We start from the raw sequence: 14,955 nt of genomic DNA on the forward strand, positions 1-14,955 counted from the left end.
TGCCCAGTTATAGAAACAAGTACTTAAGCAAATCTACTTTATTGTTTGTTCTATATATTTTTGTGTATATTAACTATTTTTTCTTCCCCCTTTCCCTATCAAGTCATATAAAAAATATTGGTGGTAGTACACTTGACAATTTAATCATCCAGGTGATTCAACCAGAATACCTAACACCTCTAAGAATAACAGTAGGCGCTTCCCAGGTGGCTCAGTGGTAAAGAATCCACCTGCCAACACAGGAGACACAGGTTCCATCCCTGGGTTGGGAAGATGCCCTGGAGGAAGAAATGGCTACCCACTCCAGTATTCTTGCCTGGAGAATCCCATGGACAGAGAAGCCTGGTGGGCTGCAGTCCAAGGGGTCACAGAGTCAGACACAACTGAGCACACGTGGGGGCACACACACACACACACACACACACTAATAATAGTAACTGATGGAACTTACTTGCCATAGGTACTCAGCTCCCTCTCCCCTCACTCCACACAGGCACACCCACCCTCCTATATTCCGCTCTATTCTCCTGGGGTTAGGATATTCAGACTACATTTCCCAGACTCCTTTTTGACAACTGGATTCCTGTCAAGTTTGGTCAATAGGAAGCAAGGTAGCACAGGTCCCAGCACTGTGATATTTGTTGGCAGTGATTTCAGGGGAAACAGAGGTAGAGTGATTCTGAACTCCAACAGACCACAGACAGTACCTGTCAGTAATCTTAGCTCTGGCCCAGGCAGTACCATTTAAGCAGATCTAGGATAGACTACAACACCCTCCAATAGTGCAGCTGTGGGAACAGACTCCTAGCAGTTTCTGAACTCTGAGAATACTAACCTCCCACAGAACAATCTAACTACATTTACCAGTTATCCAGGAAAAACATCACCAACACCCTAGAATGAGATAAAATGAACCAAAAATCCCCTCATTAAAGCAGCCCCATAGAATGATCAACAGGTAGGTCTAATTTAATTATAAGGGTATCTGAAAATGAGACAATCAGATTGGACTGCCATAATCAGAGCAGCATGCTCAGGAAGCACTACTGGGTGTGCCGCCATGTCTCCTTATTTATCCCTCCCATCAGTTATAATTTATCATGACATCACTGCAGATTACAGTGAGGGAGATTTCTTCTATCACTTGGCCCCTTATTTCAAAGCACAGGTGGATTCATGAACACAAATATCCTTCCTTAAACTAAATAAATGCCTGTCTATACTTCTGGAACAGATTTTAACACAAGCTTTTATTTTATTCCTGCTCTCCTTACATCAAACACATTTTGAGATTATCAGACTTTACCAAATTTTCCATCAGAAACTAAAAATATCTCCATATAATTTCCTCCCTCTGGTAAGTCAAGTTCATTTTGTGTAAAACATTTCTTCCCTTGTAAAACTAGACTGTAAATTTTTCAAAAAAGAATTTTCTTTTAAATTGACTCTTCGTTCCTATAACTAGTAAGCACCATGCTATTTTGGGACCCCAAAGAAAGCAACTGTAAATCAAGTTCTATAGAACTTCTTTGGTTTTTATTTAAACTAACCATTTATTCAATTCCACAAAGAAATCAGTGTTATATTTTTCTTAACATTCAACTTAAAACATTAGACATAATAAGCTGAATGAGGGAAAATCATTATCAAATGCTAAAAATGTAAACATGAAAAAAGTAAACATGAAAACAAATCTCTTTTAAAAAATTCATTTAATTACAAGAAAATTAGCCAGAAAATTGCACAGTTCCAAACAAATCCTCTGTATAAACACAAGGGCTCATTTACCATCATCTTTTTATATTTATCTCTGAAATAACATTCCATCTATTGAACTCAGCTTCTACTGGCAAAATTAGAACACATGGGTATTTTTTACTGTTTAATATTCCATAAGCAGAATTGGCTTTTGTCCTGAAGTTATGATGGTGTCTGTCATTCTGCTTCAGAGAAACTCTAAAATTGTTCCCTTATGAGTTTCAATTAGCCACTCTCAAAATCCAATGGAAAAAGAAAAACAAAAAAAACAAAAAAAAACACTGTAGTTTCACTAAAAGATTCCTGTCCTCAACTTCATTTTACCAGCCTAAGTACACATTCAGAGAAAAGCTTCTTAAGTCCTGTAGTTTCAAATTCCTTTTGTAACTCATCCAACGATGAATACTCTTTGACTTCAAATGCCAGAAACCTGCATTATACAAGAGAAACTCATGAATATGCCTAAATTTGTCAGAGTATAATTATCGATTCAGTTGCTTTTCCATCTGCAATAGTACTAAATTATACCTTTTGTGTTCTGTCTGTACTTTTGTTTCAAACAGTACACTAATCATTTTCTCTTTGCATTTCTTTCCACTTGAGTCCACATCCACTTTGCAAGTTTTCTGAAGAATCAGGTACTCCTAAATGATAAAACAGTATGTTAAATATATATCTTACTCTGAATCTCAAAGTCTTACTTTTAAAGGAGAAATAATCTGCTGGCCTGTTTGCATGCTGACAGAGTACTCGCTTTCTGAATCAAGCAGTAAGAGAGTTACAGTGTTTTTATGTACTTGGAAGCGTAACATTCTGGTGAATGCTGGAGTAAAGAAGGTTCTGATCCAACTACACAGGCTTAAATCTAGACTAGTCAGCCTACTAGAGCTGATTCTGGGGTTAGTTACCTAAACCCTCTGTGCCTCTGTAACCTACTCCATAAAATGCTTGCTCTTAACAGCTACCTTATAGGGACGCTGTGATGGTTAAATGAGCTAATATGTGCAAAGCACTTAGAGGAGTGCCTGGCACAACAGCACTTAATACAGCCAGCTGCTACCATTATGACAGTACTCTTACTACTTCAAGGTCAGAGTGAAGTTAATAGACACACAGTACCAAACTTTCCAAATTGATGGAATCCATAAATATGTACCTGTAATTCTCAATCCTGATAAACAATCTTAAAATTTTTAACAGAGATATTTACATTACATGGCATTTTAGGGAAAGTTAATAAAAAAGAAAGAACTATTTTTAAAAGTTCTCTGCATTAGCACAGGTCTAGCCATATGATTAAATATATATTCATTAATCGATGGATCCAATCAGAGTAAAAAATATCTGCAAAACAGCTGCACTTAGCTTAATATGCCTGAGCTGGCTTAAAGAAACATCTGAGCCCTTTGGGGAAATATGAGTAAAGAAATTATGAGCATTCATTTAGTTAGCCAGTATTTTACCCAGAAGAGTCCAGCTTTATAGATATGCTAGGAGTGAGTGAGTGATAGTTGCCCAGTCATGTCTGAGTCTTTGCAACCCCATGGACTGTAGCCTGCCAGGATCCTCTGTCCAAGGAATTCTCCAGTCAAGAATACTGGAATGGGTTGCCATTTCCTTCTCCAAGATATACTATACATCACCTTAGGTTCCTTGGTCAGACCCCAACCCAAAGTCTGTATTAAATCTGAAAATGTGTTGTCCCTATACACTATAACCTAGCACTCCTCTGGTTAACTGATGTTATCAATTATCAAGTTTTGTGTTAAGATCTCATCATGAAAAAGCTATGTAATCCTACAAATTTGTAGTAACCCTACAAACCTTTAAGACAATAAGTTATGAAAGATAAACCTGTTTTAAAAAATTCCACTGTAATTATTCTTGACCCAACCCACTTGAAAGCATAAAACCTATTAAGTGATTTGTAGCTCTTTTAAGATTTAACATATAATAAGCAGTTTTCCTTGTCTGGTCCCACATAAAGCAGGTTAGAAGTGTATTGAATGAGAACTTGAAAAATCTGAAGAAGATGATGATTTTGAAAGCAGCTGCTGAGACAAGTCAGGTGGAAAGCAAAAGTTAGGGAGGCGATGACAACCTGACAGCCCTAATGACTCTACTTCCATTCACATTAAATCCTGGTTAAGAGGGACCAGCTCCTCTTTCCAGGTACTACAGATACCAAATTCAAGCTTCAGAATGTATCTTTAACTGTCAAATTAAAATTTGCAGGCTTACCCACAAATACATACATTGCTGTGTACTTAACCAAGGAAAGAAATATAAATAGGCACAAAATTAGTGCAGATTTATAAAGTTTAGGCTCAAAGCTAATTCCAGAAACAAACATTTGTGTACCATAGAGATTTCTTTTTTAATAACCTATCACTTTCATTAAGTGGCATGATTTTTAAAACATAATCTTCTACTTATTCTTCAAGCTTTACAAGTCTGTAGTTGTAATTAGAAGTTATAGACAGTCTTTAAAAAAGAAAATAAAGATCTATTAACGTGGTAAGAGTGCACGCAGAAACATTTTAATGATTCATCTGTCCCATTCTTATAAAACGTTTTAGCAGAAAATAGCCAAATTCACATTCAACATCAAACTTTTTGGCACCTTGATGTCATTTCTGTCTCCCTGCAGTAAAATCAGTATGATTTTACCCATGAACATCAGTCTTCCTGTCAGCCTTAAATCAGAAGCCCACTTCTCCACAGTTTTGACATATTTAGCCTTCGCTCTCATGTGATCTAAATGCAAAAGAGTCATCCACAACCCATCATCCACAGTCATGCTTGCTGCAGAAGAGCACTTTTCACTGCCACCTCCTGCTTCTGGGCACTTGAGGATGTGCCTGAGGTTTTCTTGAATCCAGAGAACCAGCTCATGAACCATAGGTTCCAACAAAAGGGTCTCTGCTTGCTCCAGTAACTTCTCCTTCACGATTTCACACTGGGCCCTGGTCAAGTGCTTGGAGTTCACCACAATACCAGGTAGACAGTACGGGTAACTGAGCGGTAAGTGGAATACCAACTGCAAGGGTATATCCGTATCCATAAATCCTTCGGCTTTCGTGAGAATTCTGAACACAGCCCCATCTGTCTCTGGAAAGCATCCAAAAATAATGATTAGTTGTACCTAATTCAATTTGAATGGAACACTAACAAGAGAAAATTTTGGTTTCAGATGTCAATTTATTTTTCAGGTGAAAACTAAGTTATTTTATGAAGAGACACATCACACTAAGAAAGCCATGATTTACAGGTGTTTTCTTTCAGCCATACATATATATATACACACACACACACACATATATATACACATACACACACATATATATACATACATACATTCACAGAATCATGGTCAACCAGCACCCAGGATTTCACTGGCATTTACAATTGCTATTATCCTCTTTTTATTAAGGTCACCAGAAAGGTTTCTCCTTATATGATTTTTTTTTCTACCCAGACTTAGTTGCTAATTCTGGAAATTCCTAATAAACTCATACGAACCTTCAAAGAAATAGTATCGTGTATTTATAAAATCAGGAATTAGCTTAAAAGCTATACATTAAATCCAATGAAAATCATGTTGCAGTGAGTCCGAGCAGAAGCAAACACTGGGTCCCGTGTGGTGGTTGTAAGGGTGCAGAGAACACCACGACTATGCATACACAGCAACTGCCTGGACCCACTCTTTCTCACTTCAAATGCATTATTATCAGCGTAACATGAAGGCAGCGAGAGGAACTAAAATGGGGCAGCCGTCAGTTCAGCCGTTTTCTGGCTCCGTGAGGAGGGGGAAGTACACACGGGATACAAGATGAAACGTTCTGCTCTCTTTCAGATTTGCTCCACTTCACCCCTCTGATGTGTTCCACACCACTTCACCCCACTTTTCACAAGTTGATAAAACGTCAGGCTGATTCATTCTGCAGGGGGCAGAAGCACACAGATCAGAGGAGAAGAGTAGAACAGACTGGGTGCCGAGGAGGCTCTTTGAAGTTAACTTGCCTTCGTCTACCCTACTTCTATCTCCACAGCCCTTGTTTCATTCTCCTTCACAAGACAGGCAGTCAGATCATTCTCATTTTCATACCTGGATTGCTGCTCAACAGCTTTGACAATGGAAACCTGAATGTATCCCCATTTTAAAGAACTGAACAGAACATTAAAATGGCTCTCTAGCCATCTGATTCCATGTATTCAGAAGCCATGGTTATAGACATTGATTTATACGGGACCAAACACATCCGTTATACAAGGTTTTTCTTTAGTAGAATCTTTAGCATCAGAGGCCAAGCACTGCTGTTTTAGGACACTACCCCAAAACTCAGGCAGTAACCATTATAAAGATCATATTAAAATGATATAACTTAAATTTGTATTACATAAGAAAAACATGACTGCATAAAGAAAAATTTTCCAAACTTAGTGCATTCCCCTAAAAATCCATCACCGGATTCTCAAAATCTTTCTTTATTCTATCCTGTTACATCTCCTTTTTTAAAAAAAAATATTTTACTATTAAAGTAGGCTCCCTGGATGTCAGTAAGATCATTACATTTCACTTGATAAAATGGGTATTATAAATAGACCAACAGACAACGTGTAACCACTAGACTAAATAAACCTTCCACTAATCATCTAGAGGATCCACTTTCCCTCTCAAGGGGGAGACATAATTTTTAAAGCTCTTCATTCATCATTTAACAAATAGTCACAGGAAACATAAGTGACTAGGGTTCGATCCCTGGGTTGGGAAGATCCTTTGGAGGAGTAAATGGCAACTGACTCAAGTATTCTTTTTTTTTTTTTAATTCATCTATTGAAAATACTTTTTTAATTGAAGGATAATTGCTTTACAGGATTGTGCTGATTTCTGACAGACATCAACACACATCAGCCTTAAGTATACATATGTCCCCTCCCTCTGGAACCTCCCTCCCACCTTCCTCCCCATCCCACCACTCTAGGTTGTTACAGAGCCCTGGACTGAGCTCTCTGAGACATACAGCGAATTCCCACTGGCTATCTATCTTACATATGGTAACGTAAGTTTCCATGTTACTCTCTCCATACATCCTACCCTCTCCTTCCTCCCCACGCCCCTTGCCCATCCCCATGTCCATAAGTCTATTCTCTATGTCAATTATTCTTGCCTGGAGAATCCCATAGACAGAGGAGCCTGACAGGCTACAATCCATGGGGTTACAAAAGAGTTGGACACAACTTAGCAACTAAACAACAAGTCAGCAAATAGAAAATTAATGAGAGAAAATCCTGACTTTAGCTTTGGAAATTGTGAAATTATTAGTTATGTTTAAAAGGAAAACTACTTTAATTCTATCAAGAATTGGAAAGGACAAAAGGCAATGCCAAAGAATGCTCTAACTACCACACAATTGCACTCATCTCACACGCTAGTAAAGTAATGCTCAAAATTCTCCAAGCCAGGCTTCAGCAATTCGTGAACCGTGAACTTCCAGATGTTCAAGCTGGTTTTAGAAAAGGCAGAGGAACCAGAGATCAAATTGCCAACATCCGCTGGATATTGGAAAAAGCAAGAGAGTTCCAGAAAAACACCTATTTCTGCTTTATTGACTATGCCAAAGCCTTTGACTTGTGGATCACAATAAACTGTGGAAAATTCTTCAAGAGATGGGAATCCCAGAGCACCTGACCTGCCTCTTGAGAAACCTTTATACAGGTCAGGAAGCAACAGTTAGAACTGGATATAGAACAACAGACTAGTACCAAATAGGAAAAGGAGTACGTCAAGGCTGTATATTGTCACCCTGCTTATTTAACTTATATGCAGAGTACATCATGAGAAATGCTGGGCTGGAAGAAGCACAAGCTGGAATCAAGATTGCCAGGAGAAATATCAATAACCTTAGATATGCAGATGACACCATCCTTATGGCAGAAAGTGAAGAGGAACTCAAAAGCTTCTTGATGAAGGTGAAAGAGGAGAGTGAAAAAGTTGGCTTAAAGCTCAACATTCAGAAAATGAAGATCATGGCATCTGGTCCCATCACTTCATGGGAAATAGATGGGGAAACAGTGGAAATAGTGTCAGACTTTATTTTTGGGGGCTCCAAAATCACTGCAGATGGTGACTGCAGCCATGAAATTAAAAGACACTTACTCCTTGGAAGAAAAGTTATGACCAACCTGGATAGCATATTGAAAAGCAGAGACATTACTTTGCCGACAAAGGTCCGTCTAGTCGAGGCTATGGTTTTTCCTGTGGTCATGTATGGATGTGAGAGTTGGACTGTGAAGAAAGCTGAGTGCCGAAGAATTGATGCTTTTGAACTGTGGTGTTGGAGAAGACTCTTGAGAGTCCCTTGGACTGCAAGGAGATCCAACCAGTCCATTCTGAAGGAGATCAGCCCTGGGATTTCTTTGGAAGGAATGATGCTAAAGCTGAAACTCCAGTACTTTGGCCACCTCATGCGAAGAGTTGACTCATTGGAAAAGACTCTGATGCTGGGAGGGATTGGGGGCAGGAGGAGAAGGGGACGACAGAGGATGAGATGGCTGGATGGCATCACTGACTCGATGGACGTGAGTCTGAGTGAACTCTGGGAGTTGGTGATGGACAGGGAGGCCTGGCGTGCTGCAATTCATGGGGTCGCAAAGAGTTGGACACGACTGAGCGACTGAACTGAACAAACTTCCTACTTGGTTTTCTCTGTGACTCCTTCCACAAACACACACACACACACACACACAGGAGTTGCAAACTGAACTTACACAAAATGATGCTATCTCTGTAAGAAAATGAAAATCCCAATAACATACCCCAAATACTGCTGATATTTAATGCAGCAGTAAAATTGTACATTCTTTTAAAAACTCATTTTCTCCCTAAAACTCTAGAAGCATGTATATTACCCTTCCTTTCTCATCTGCCCTGGTTTGTACATGCAATTAAACTGGCTCTTTTTGCCTCAGAAATTTTCATGTAATCACATATACTGTCAGTCTGATTTGGGTTATTTTTCCATAAAAAAGAAAACAAGGTTGTTCCTATCTACTTTACGTTTATTTAACAGGTTAGAAACAGAGTGATTAACAGAAAAATAATGGTGTTCTATATCTTACTGCTTATCTCTGGCCTTCCCTGGCACCAAGACACTCAAGTTATTAAGTTCAATTCACAAACTCATCATTCTCAATAAACATCTATGCCACAGAAAACTTATGCCTGCCCTAGGAATCTACAATTTTCATAAGTTCCAAGAATATTTTCACCTAAAGATCCTAGCAAAAGATTTAAGAGGCAAGAGCCTCTGGTTAAAGTTCACATACCTATTCCCTAGTTTGGATTTTTTTTAAATAAGTCTTTATGCCTTAAGATAAGTGTATCAATTTCATAACCAAAATAGGGGTTTCAAACCTTATTCTTCCTTACAAGTAAATGAAAGAAATTACGCTACTAACTACACTCCAAACAAGAGAAATTCAAACTAGAGAAACTGAAATAAACCCCAAATTCCATACTATTATTTTTAAGAATTCACCCTACACACACACAACAGAAATTCAATAAATGCTGTACAATAACAGAAGACAGTGGAAAATGTAAACAAATTTAAGAGGATGAATTCTTCAAGATTCATTTAAAGCCTATTAAGAAATCCTTGCATCATGATTGCATCATTGCAATCACTGCATCATTGAATCATGGCATCACCGACTGGAAGGACACGAGCTTGAGCAAGCTCCAGGAGTTGGTGATGGACAGGGAAGCCTGGAGTGCTGCAGTGCAAAGAGTCGGACACGACTGAGCAACTGAACTGAACTGAAGAAATCATTCATATACCACATACAACTGGCTTTCCCTATACTGGCTTTTTTTTTTTTTTTTTGCAGTATTTACATGTCCTCAGGGTAAGACTTTGTTCAGAAAACCACCAAAAAGTCCCCAACAGCCTCTCTTACTTCATTGTACAGGATTTTTTCCCTCCTGCTCCCGGATGCCTCCCCACAAGTATACATCCACCAGTGCTGCAGCTGGATTGTCATATATATTAAAAGGTAGTTACAAAAAAAAAAAAAAACTAAGAATAAGAGCAGCTCGAAGTGGCAATCCCTCCTTTAGAAGTGGAGTTCAAGGCTGAATTGGTTTTAGAGTACCAACAATCAGCAGGGAACAGGGCTGAGCAGATTTAGAGGGGTCAGTGGGTGACAGTAATGATTCCTTTTGCAGGAAGGTCCAATGCAATCTGAACATTAGTGTTAGCAGGATACAAAAATTTACTCTGAAGCTACCATGCAAACATATTATATGATATTGAGTCTTCCACCCTCCCATTTTACAACATGCTTATCTATAAGATGATTTCCAGAAACACAATTCAATGTATAATGAGCACTGACTATGGTGATATACTCTCTGTGACCTCCGATTACCTCATCAAGAAATGAAGATCTATAACATCACCAGTCTCACCTACTTCACAGGTACCCAGACGGCCAGGCATACACATTACCCTTCATAACTATTCTGAACATAAGTTGGACCACACCTGATTCTTTGCTCTGGGTGGTCGTCTTGCTCTCTTTTTCTGGACAACTGTAATCCTTGCTCTCTAAGAACTGTTTTCCTGTTGCAGCAACTCATCTCTATTAAGGAACATGATGCACTGCAAGAGTCCGTATACTCTAGCCTGCTGCTGCTGCTGCTGCTGCTAAGTCGCGTCAGTCGTGTCTGACTCTGTGCAACCCCCAGACTGCAGCCCACCAAGGTCCCCCATCCCCGGGATTCTCCAGGCAAGAACACTGGAGTGGCTTGCCATTTCCTTCTCCAATGCATCAAAGTGAAAAGTGAAAGTGAAAGCCGCTCAGTCGTGTCCAACTCTTAGCGACCTCATGGACCACAGCCTACCAGGTTCCTCCATCCATGGGATTTTCCAGGCAAGAGTACTGGAGTGGGGTGCCATTGCCTTCTCCGATACTCTAGCCTAGTGATTACTAAATCAGCCTGAGCATCTGTTATCTTCTCTGTAAAATAAACAGCACCCCTCATCAGGACTAATGACAAGCCTGGTAGATTTTTAACAATGTTTCCTCCTTTAGATGTGTCTGTGCTGTGTGCTTAGTCACTCAATCGTGTCCAACTCTTTGTGACCCCATGGAGCCTGCCAGGCTCCTCTGTCCATGGGGATTCTCCAGGCAAGAATACTGGAATAGGTTGCCATGCCCTCCTCCAGGGGATCTTCTCAACCCAGGGATCGAACCCAGGTCTCCCACATTGCAGGCAGATTTTTTCTTTACCAACTGAGCCACCAATAAAGCCTAGATTTGTCTAGTTACCATGAAAAAAAATGTTAGTGTTCTAACTTAGTTAAATTTCATGACACATCTTTTAAATGTCTTTCAGGATTCTCTGTCACTGTTTTCCCAGTATCTGAGAATAATTCCTTGCCAATTTCATTTGCTTAATCACAGTTTAAGATTACCTATCTTTCTTTTGAATAACGTTGTTCAAATTGCCCATTCTTCTTCTACCATTTGTTCTCTCAGATATACAAGAGATTATGTATATATGCATAAATACTTCTTGAAAAATAAGCACACACAAAAAAATCTTGAAACAAAAAAACAGAATACCTCTCATCAAATAAGATGCATTTAAAGTATCAGGTATACTGCAGGCGACCCCACTAAACCTGGCACTTTGACTGCACTCCACAGGGAGCAGCAGAATGCCCCTGACCTGGTCTACCCACGGCATGCCCTAGTGGACAGGTGTCAGAGCTTTCAGAATTTACACCCATGAGAAAGCTACAGCTGATGCCTCTTACAATGAACTTACTACAACCATCACAAAGAGGCCACAGTGTATGTAAGTCCTGTGAAATTCTCAGCACAAATTAGTCCAGCCAGAAGAATGCAACTATTCAGACTCTTCTCTCTTATGGCCTTAATAGATGACCCCTGGGTTGGCATCCTGAGCCTTCCTGGGCTACCTCCTACCAGAAGGGCAATCCTACCAATGTTAACCTGATTTCAGGAGCAACAAAGAGAAGCTTATTTGAGGGGAAGGCCAGGAAGGAATTGATGGTATTCAGAATGTTCTGGTGTTAAGCTTATATCCTCCAATCCGAGCTGACAGTGACCACGAGAGTGGTAGCCAGCAGCCCATTGGATGTTTACTGTGGTCTATTAAAGAAGTTCTTACTTACCCTTAATTCCCAGTTGTGAACATCAAACATTCCTATCTCAACCACTGAATTGTTTTATTCTCCAATGAACCTTTCAGCAACAAAATGTCCTAAGTTGTTACACTGAATTCTTTTATAATTCAATTACTTACTGATGCCAGAACACTGAATTAAATTAATTAGGAGGCATGGCTTGAAGTCATGCTCAATTTAACAGCAGATAAAGGGTCCACAGTGTTCTTTGTATCAAAAAATTGCTCCCTTTCTTCCTGTGCTTACTTTTTTTGCTTTTCTCTGAACCATCAGCAGGGTCATATGCTCAACCATGTGCTGAGGACACAGACCACTATCAATCCATCCTCTTTCAGGTGTAATGGTAAATCACAGGTTCATTTTCCCAGGATACTCCCAATTGAGCCATAATAAAGGAATTAAAGAAAACTAATGATATCCTCAAATAGCCTGCCTCAAGTAGAAGTAATGAAGTAATTACCAATAAAGAGAATAGTAAAGACAACAAGATGATAAAGAATAACAAATTCTATCCAATCAGAAGATAGGTGACAACAACAACAACAAAAAAAACTAAAAGTGAGTAAATCTTCTCATAAGGATTTTAAACGTTGTTTCAGAAAGCTGCAAGACAGACTAGGCATTGAAAAGAAAGCAGCTTCACCACATAAATTGGTTCACGGTGCCCAGAACACAACAGTGCTAAATGAACGTGTACAGACTGGTGATCAAGAGAAAAAAATAAAAAGAAGGCAATCCTCCAAAGGTGAATAACACATCACACGGACACGAGGAATAGATCCTAACCCTTGATAGCTTTCTCCCAACACCTAGACATTTTAGACTACCTTCTTAAAGGTCAATCAATTTATGGTCAGAAAGACAATTTTAATAGCAGCTGTAACATGACAGAAATTTAAATCCCATGCCAAAAAATTTACATAATGTATTTGAAAGCTAAGAGAAAATTGAAAATCATCTGCATCACTGCACTTTTTCATAACCTGAAGTTTTGTTTTTTAGTTAAGAGAACCTACAGACAGGTACAGAGAGTACGTTTTCGCTATCATGAAAATAAAGCCAGAAGAACCGTTCTAAACTGTAAGCTCCGGGGACAGGGTCTTTGAAACCTTGAGTTTTCAGGGACTCAAATGTGAGCGGAACAATTAATGTGCTCCAAGAGCCTGTAATTGACAACCACCTTTAAGCGAACTAGAAAAAGCTGAAGAAAAACAATCCAACTGAGAGAGCTCTGAGTGAGCGCTGGTTGAATTCAAAAATTCATTCAACAATAATTTACTATGAACACCTACCACGTGCCTGGCACTGACCTAGGTGCCTGCAGCTTTGTGATTACAAAACAGACAGGGTCCTGCCTTCTTGCCACGTGAGACAACCAAATACCCATTTAAACTTCAGTGGGTGCCCTGATGGGGGAGTTGGCTTTAAACTAGGGGTGTCAGGAGAGACCTCTTTTTAAGATGAGATCTGAAGAATACGTTCAGGACACTCAGGGCAAGTGTGGGGGACGCTGTCCAGGAGGGCGCAGCTGGTAGCCCTCAGCGAGTTGAGGAGTGTTCAGGCCAATTAGGGGGTGTAACGGGGGCGGGGGGAGTATGTTTGAGGGGGATGTGTAGGTGAGTGGCGGGGGGGGGGACGGGAGAATGGGGGGAATCAAGGAATGGGGCGGGGGGCGAATGGAGGTGGGAACGGGAGAGTGGAGGACGCGAGTGTAGTGGGTGAGACGGACCAGTGGATGAAGGGGCGCAGGAAGCAGGGACCGGCCGACGGGCTGCAGGAGCCTGAGCGTTGTGTTCTCGGTTGACTGCAGAGCGGCGGGAAGGGGCCCTACACTAGTCATGTTTTAAGGGTCGCCGCACTCTCCCGCCTGCTCCCACACACGCCCAGTCCCGGCGCCTGTCATTCCATCACTCAACTACCCCGGCCCCTAAGTGTGGGCTCGGGGAGGTGAGCCCAGCCGGGGTGGTGGGGAGTCCGGCTCCTTCTGGCGCGGAAGTAGTCACCTGAGAGACTCAGCACTTCCCACTCGTCAGGCCCGCAGAAAATCGCTGCCAGGGCCGAGAGCTCCTGCCGCACCGGCTCCGCCATGGCCGCGCCGCCTCGCACGCTCAGCACCGCCCCTTCCGCCGCCGCTGCCGCCCCGGCCGTCCCAGAACAGTGCGGCCAGGCTGCCACCGGGGGGCGCTCCGCGTCTCCGCTGCGCTCCGCGGGCTGGATGCCACTAGACGCCCCGCCCACAAGCTCCGGCTCTGTGACTGCAGCGTGAAGACTCTCGCCGTTTGGGGGACTTTTCTCCGAGGGTGAAGGCCCTGTGATCCAAGGCAGGGTGTCTGCCAGAGGCCACCGTGCAGCTCACCCGCTGCTTTTCTAACAGAGGGAAGCCGCCTAGCAAAGCCGGAAATTCTCTAACTTTAGTCTGGGCTTTGTACACTAGCCATTCCCTCCCAGACTTGTCCTTGAAGGGAACTTAGAGGTTAGGGGAAAAAAAAAAAAAAGCGGGGAAGTGACCAGAAGAGGTTAGCCCCTGTCTGGCTCAGAAGTGAACTAGGTGTTAGCGACACTGCAGTTAACAGATCAGAGGAGATTCTCCGCCCTCATGGAGGTACTAGAGACTCAGGCGATCTGGGACACCCAGAAAAACCTCCCGGGCAGGAACAACCTCCAGATGCTGAGCGGTAACTGGCACTCAGACTCTAGACCAAGACCGATTCCTCTTTCTCTTTCTCCTAACGATGGTTCAGAAGGGGAGAGTTGGACCTGCCAGCTCTGGCAATCTAAGGGTGTTACTGGGGTGGCCTGGACCCTTGCGGGGGACCTGTGTACCCAGGTGCTGGGAGCAGTGTCATAACGTTCCTGTTTGGCTTCACAGGGTTCCCTGGTGGCTCAGTGGTAAAGAACCCACCTGCCAACGCAGGAGACCCAGGTTCAGTCCCTGCGTGGGGAAGATCCCCTGGAGAAGGAAATGGCCACCCACCCC

The 14,955-nt window shown here is 41.6% G+C and overlaps 1 protein-coding gene across 3 annotated transcripts; it reads right to left on the minus strand.

Moving 5' to 3' along the window:
* Positions 1–1,517: 1,517 nt before the first annotated feature.
* RWDD3 (RWD domain containing 3) lies at positions 1,518–14,087 on the minus strand. 3 transcript variants are annotated; one of them, XM_010803325.4, is made up of 5 exons: positions 13,982–14,087; positions 5,281–5,699; positions 4,382–4,869; positions 2,287–2,402; positions 1,696–2,188 (listed from the first exon to the last, which is right to left on the minus strand). In XM_010803325.4, the coding sequence occupies exons 3-5, from the start codon at positions 4,820–4,822 to the stop codon at positions 2,074–2,076; spliced, it is 672 nt and encodes a 223-aa protein (XP_010801627.1). In that variant the 5' UTR covers positions 4,823–4,869; positions 5,281–5,699; positions 13,982–14,087; the 3' UTR covers positions 1,696–2,073.
* Between the last annotated feature and the right edge of the window lie 868 nt (positions 14,088–14,955).

Source organism: Bos taurus, chromosome 3, assembly GCF_002263795.3.
Source record: "Bos taurus isolate L1 Dominette 01449 registration number 42190680 breed Hereford chromosome 3, ARS-UCD2.0, whole genome shotgun sequence".
Taxonomy (NCBI): Eukaryota; Metazoa; Chordata; class Mammalia; order Artiodactyla; family Bovidae; genus Bos; species Bos taurus.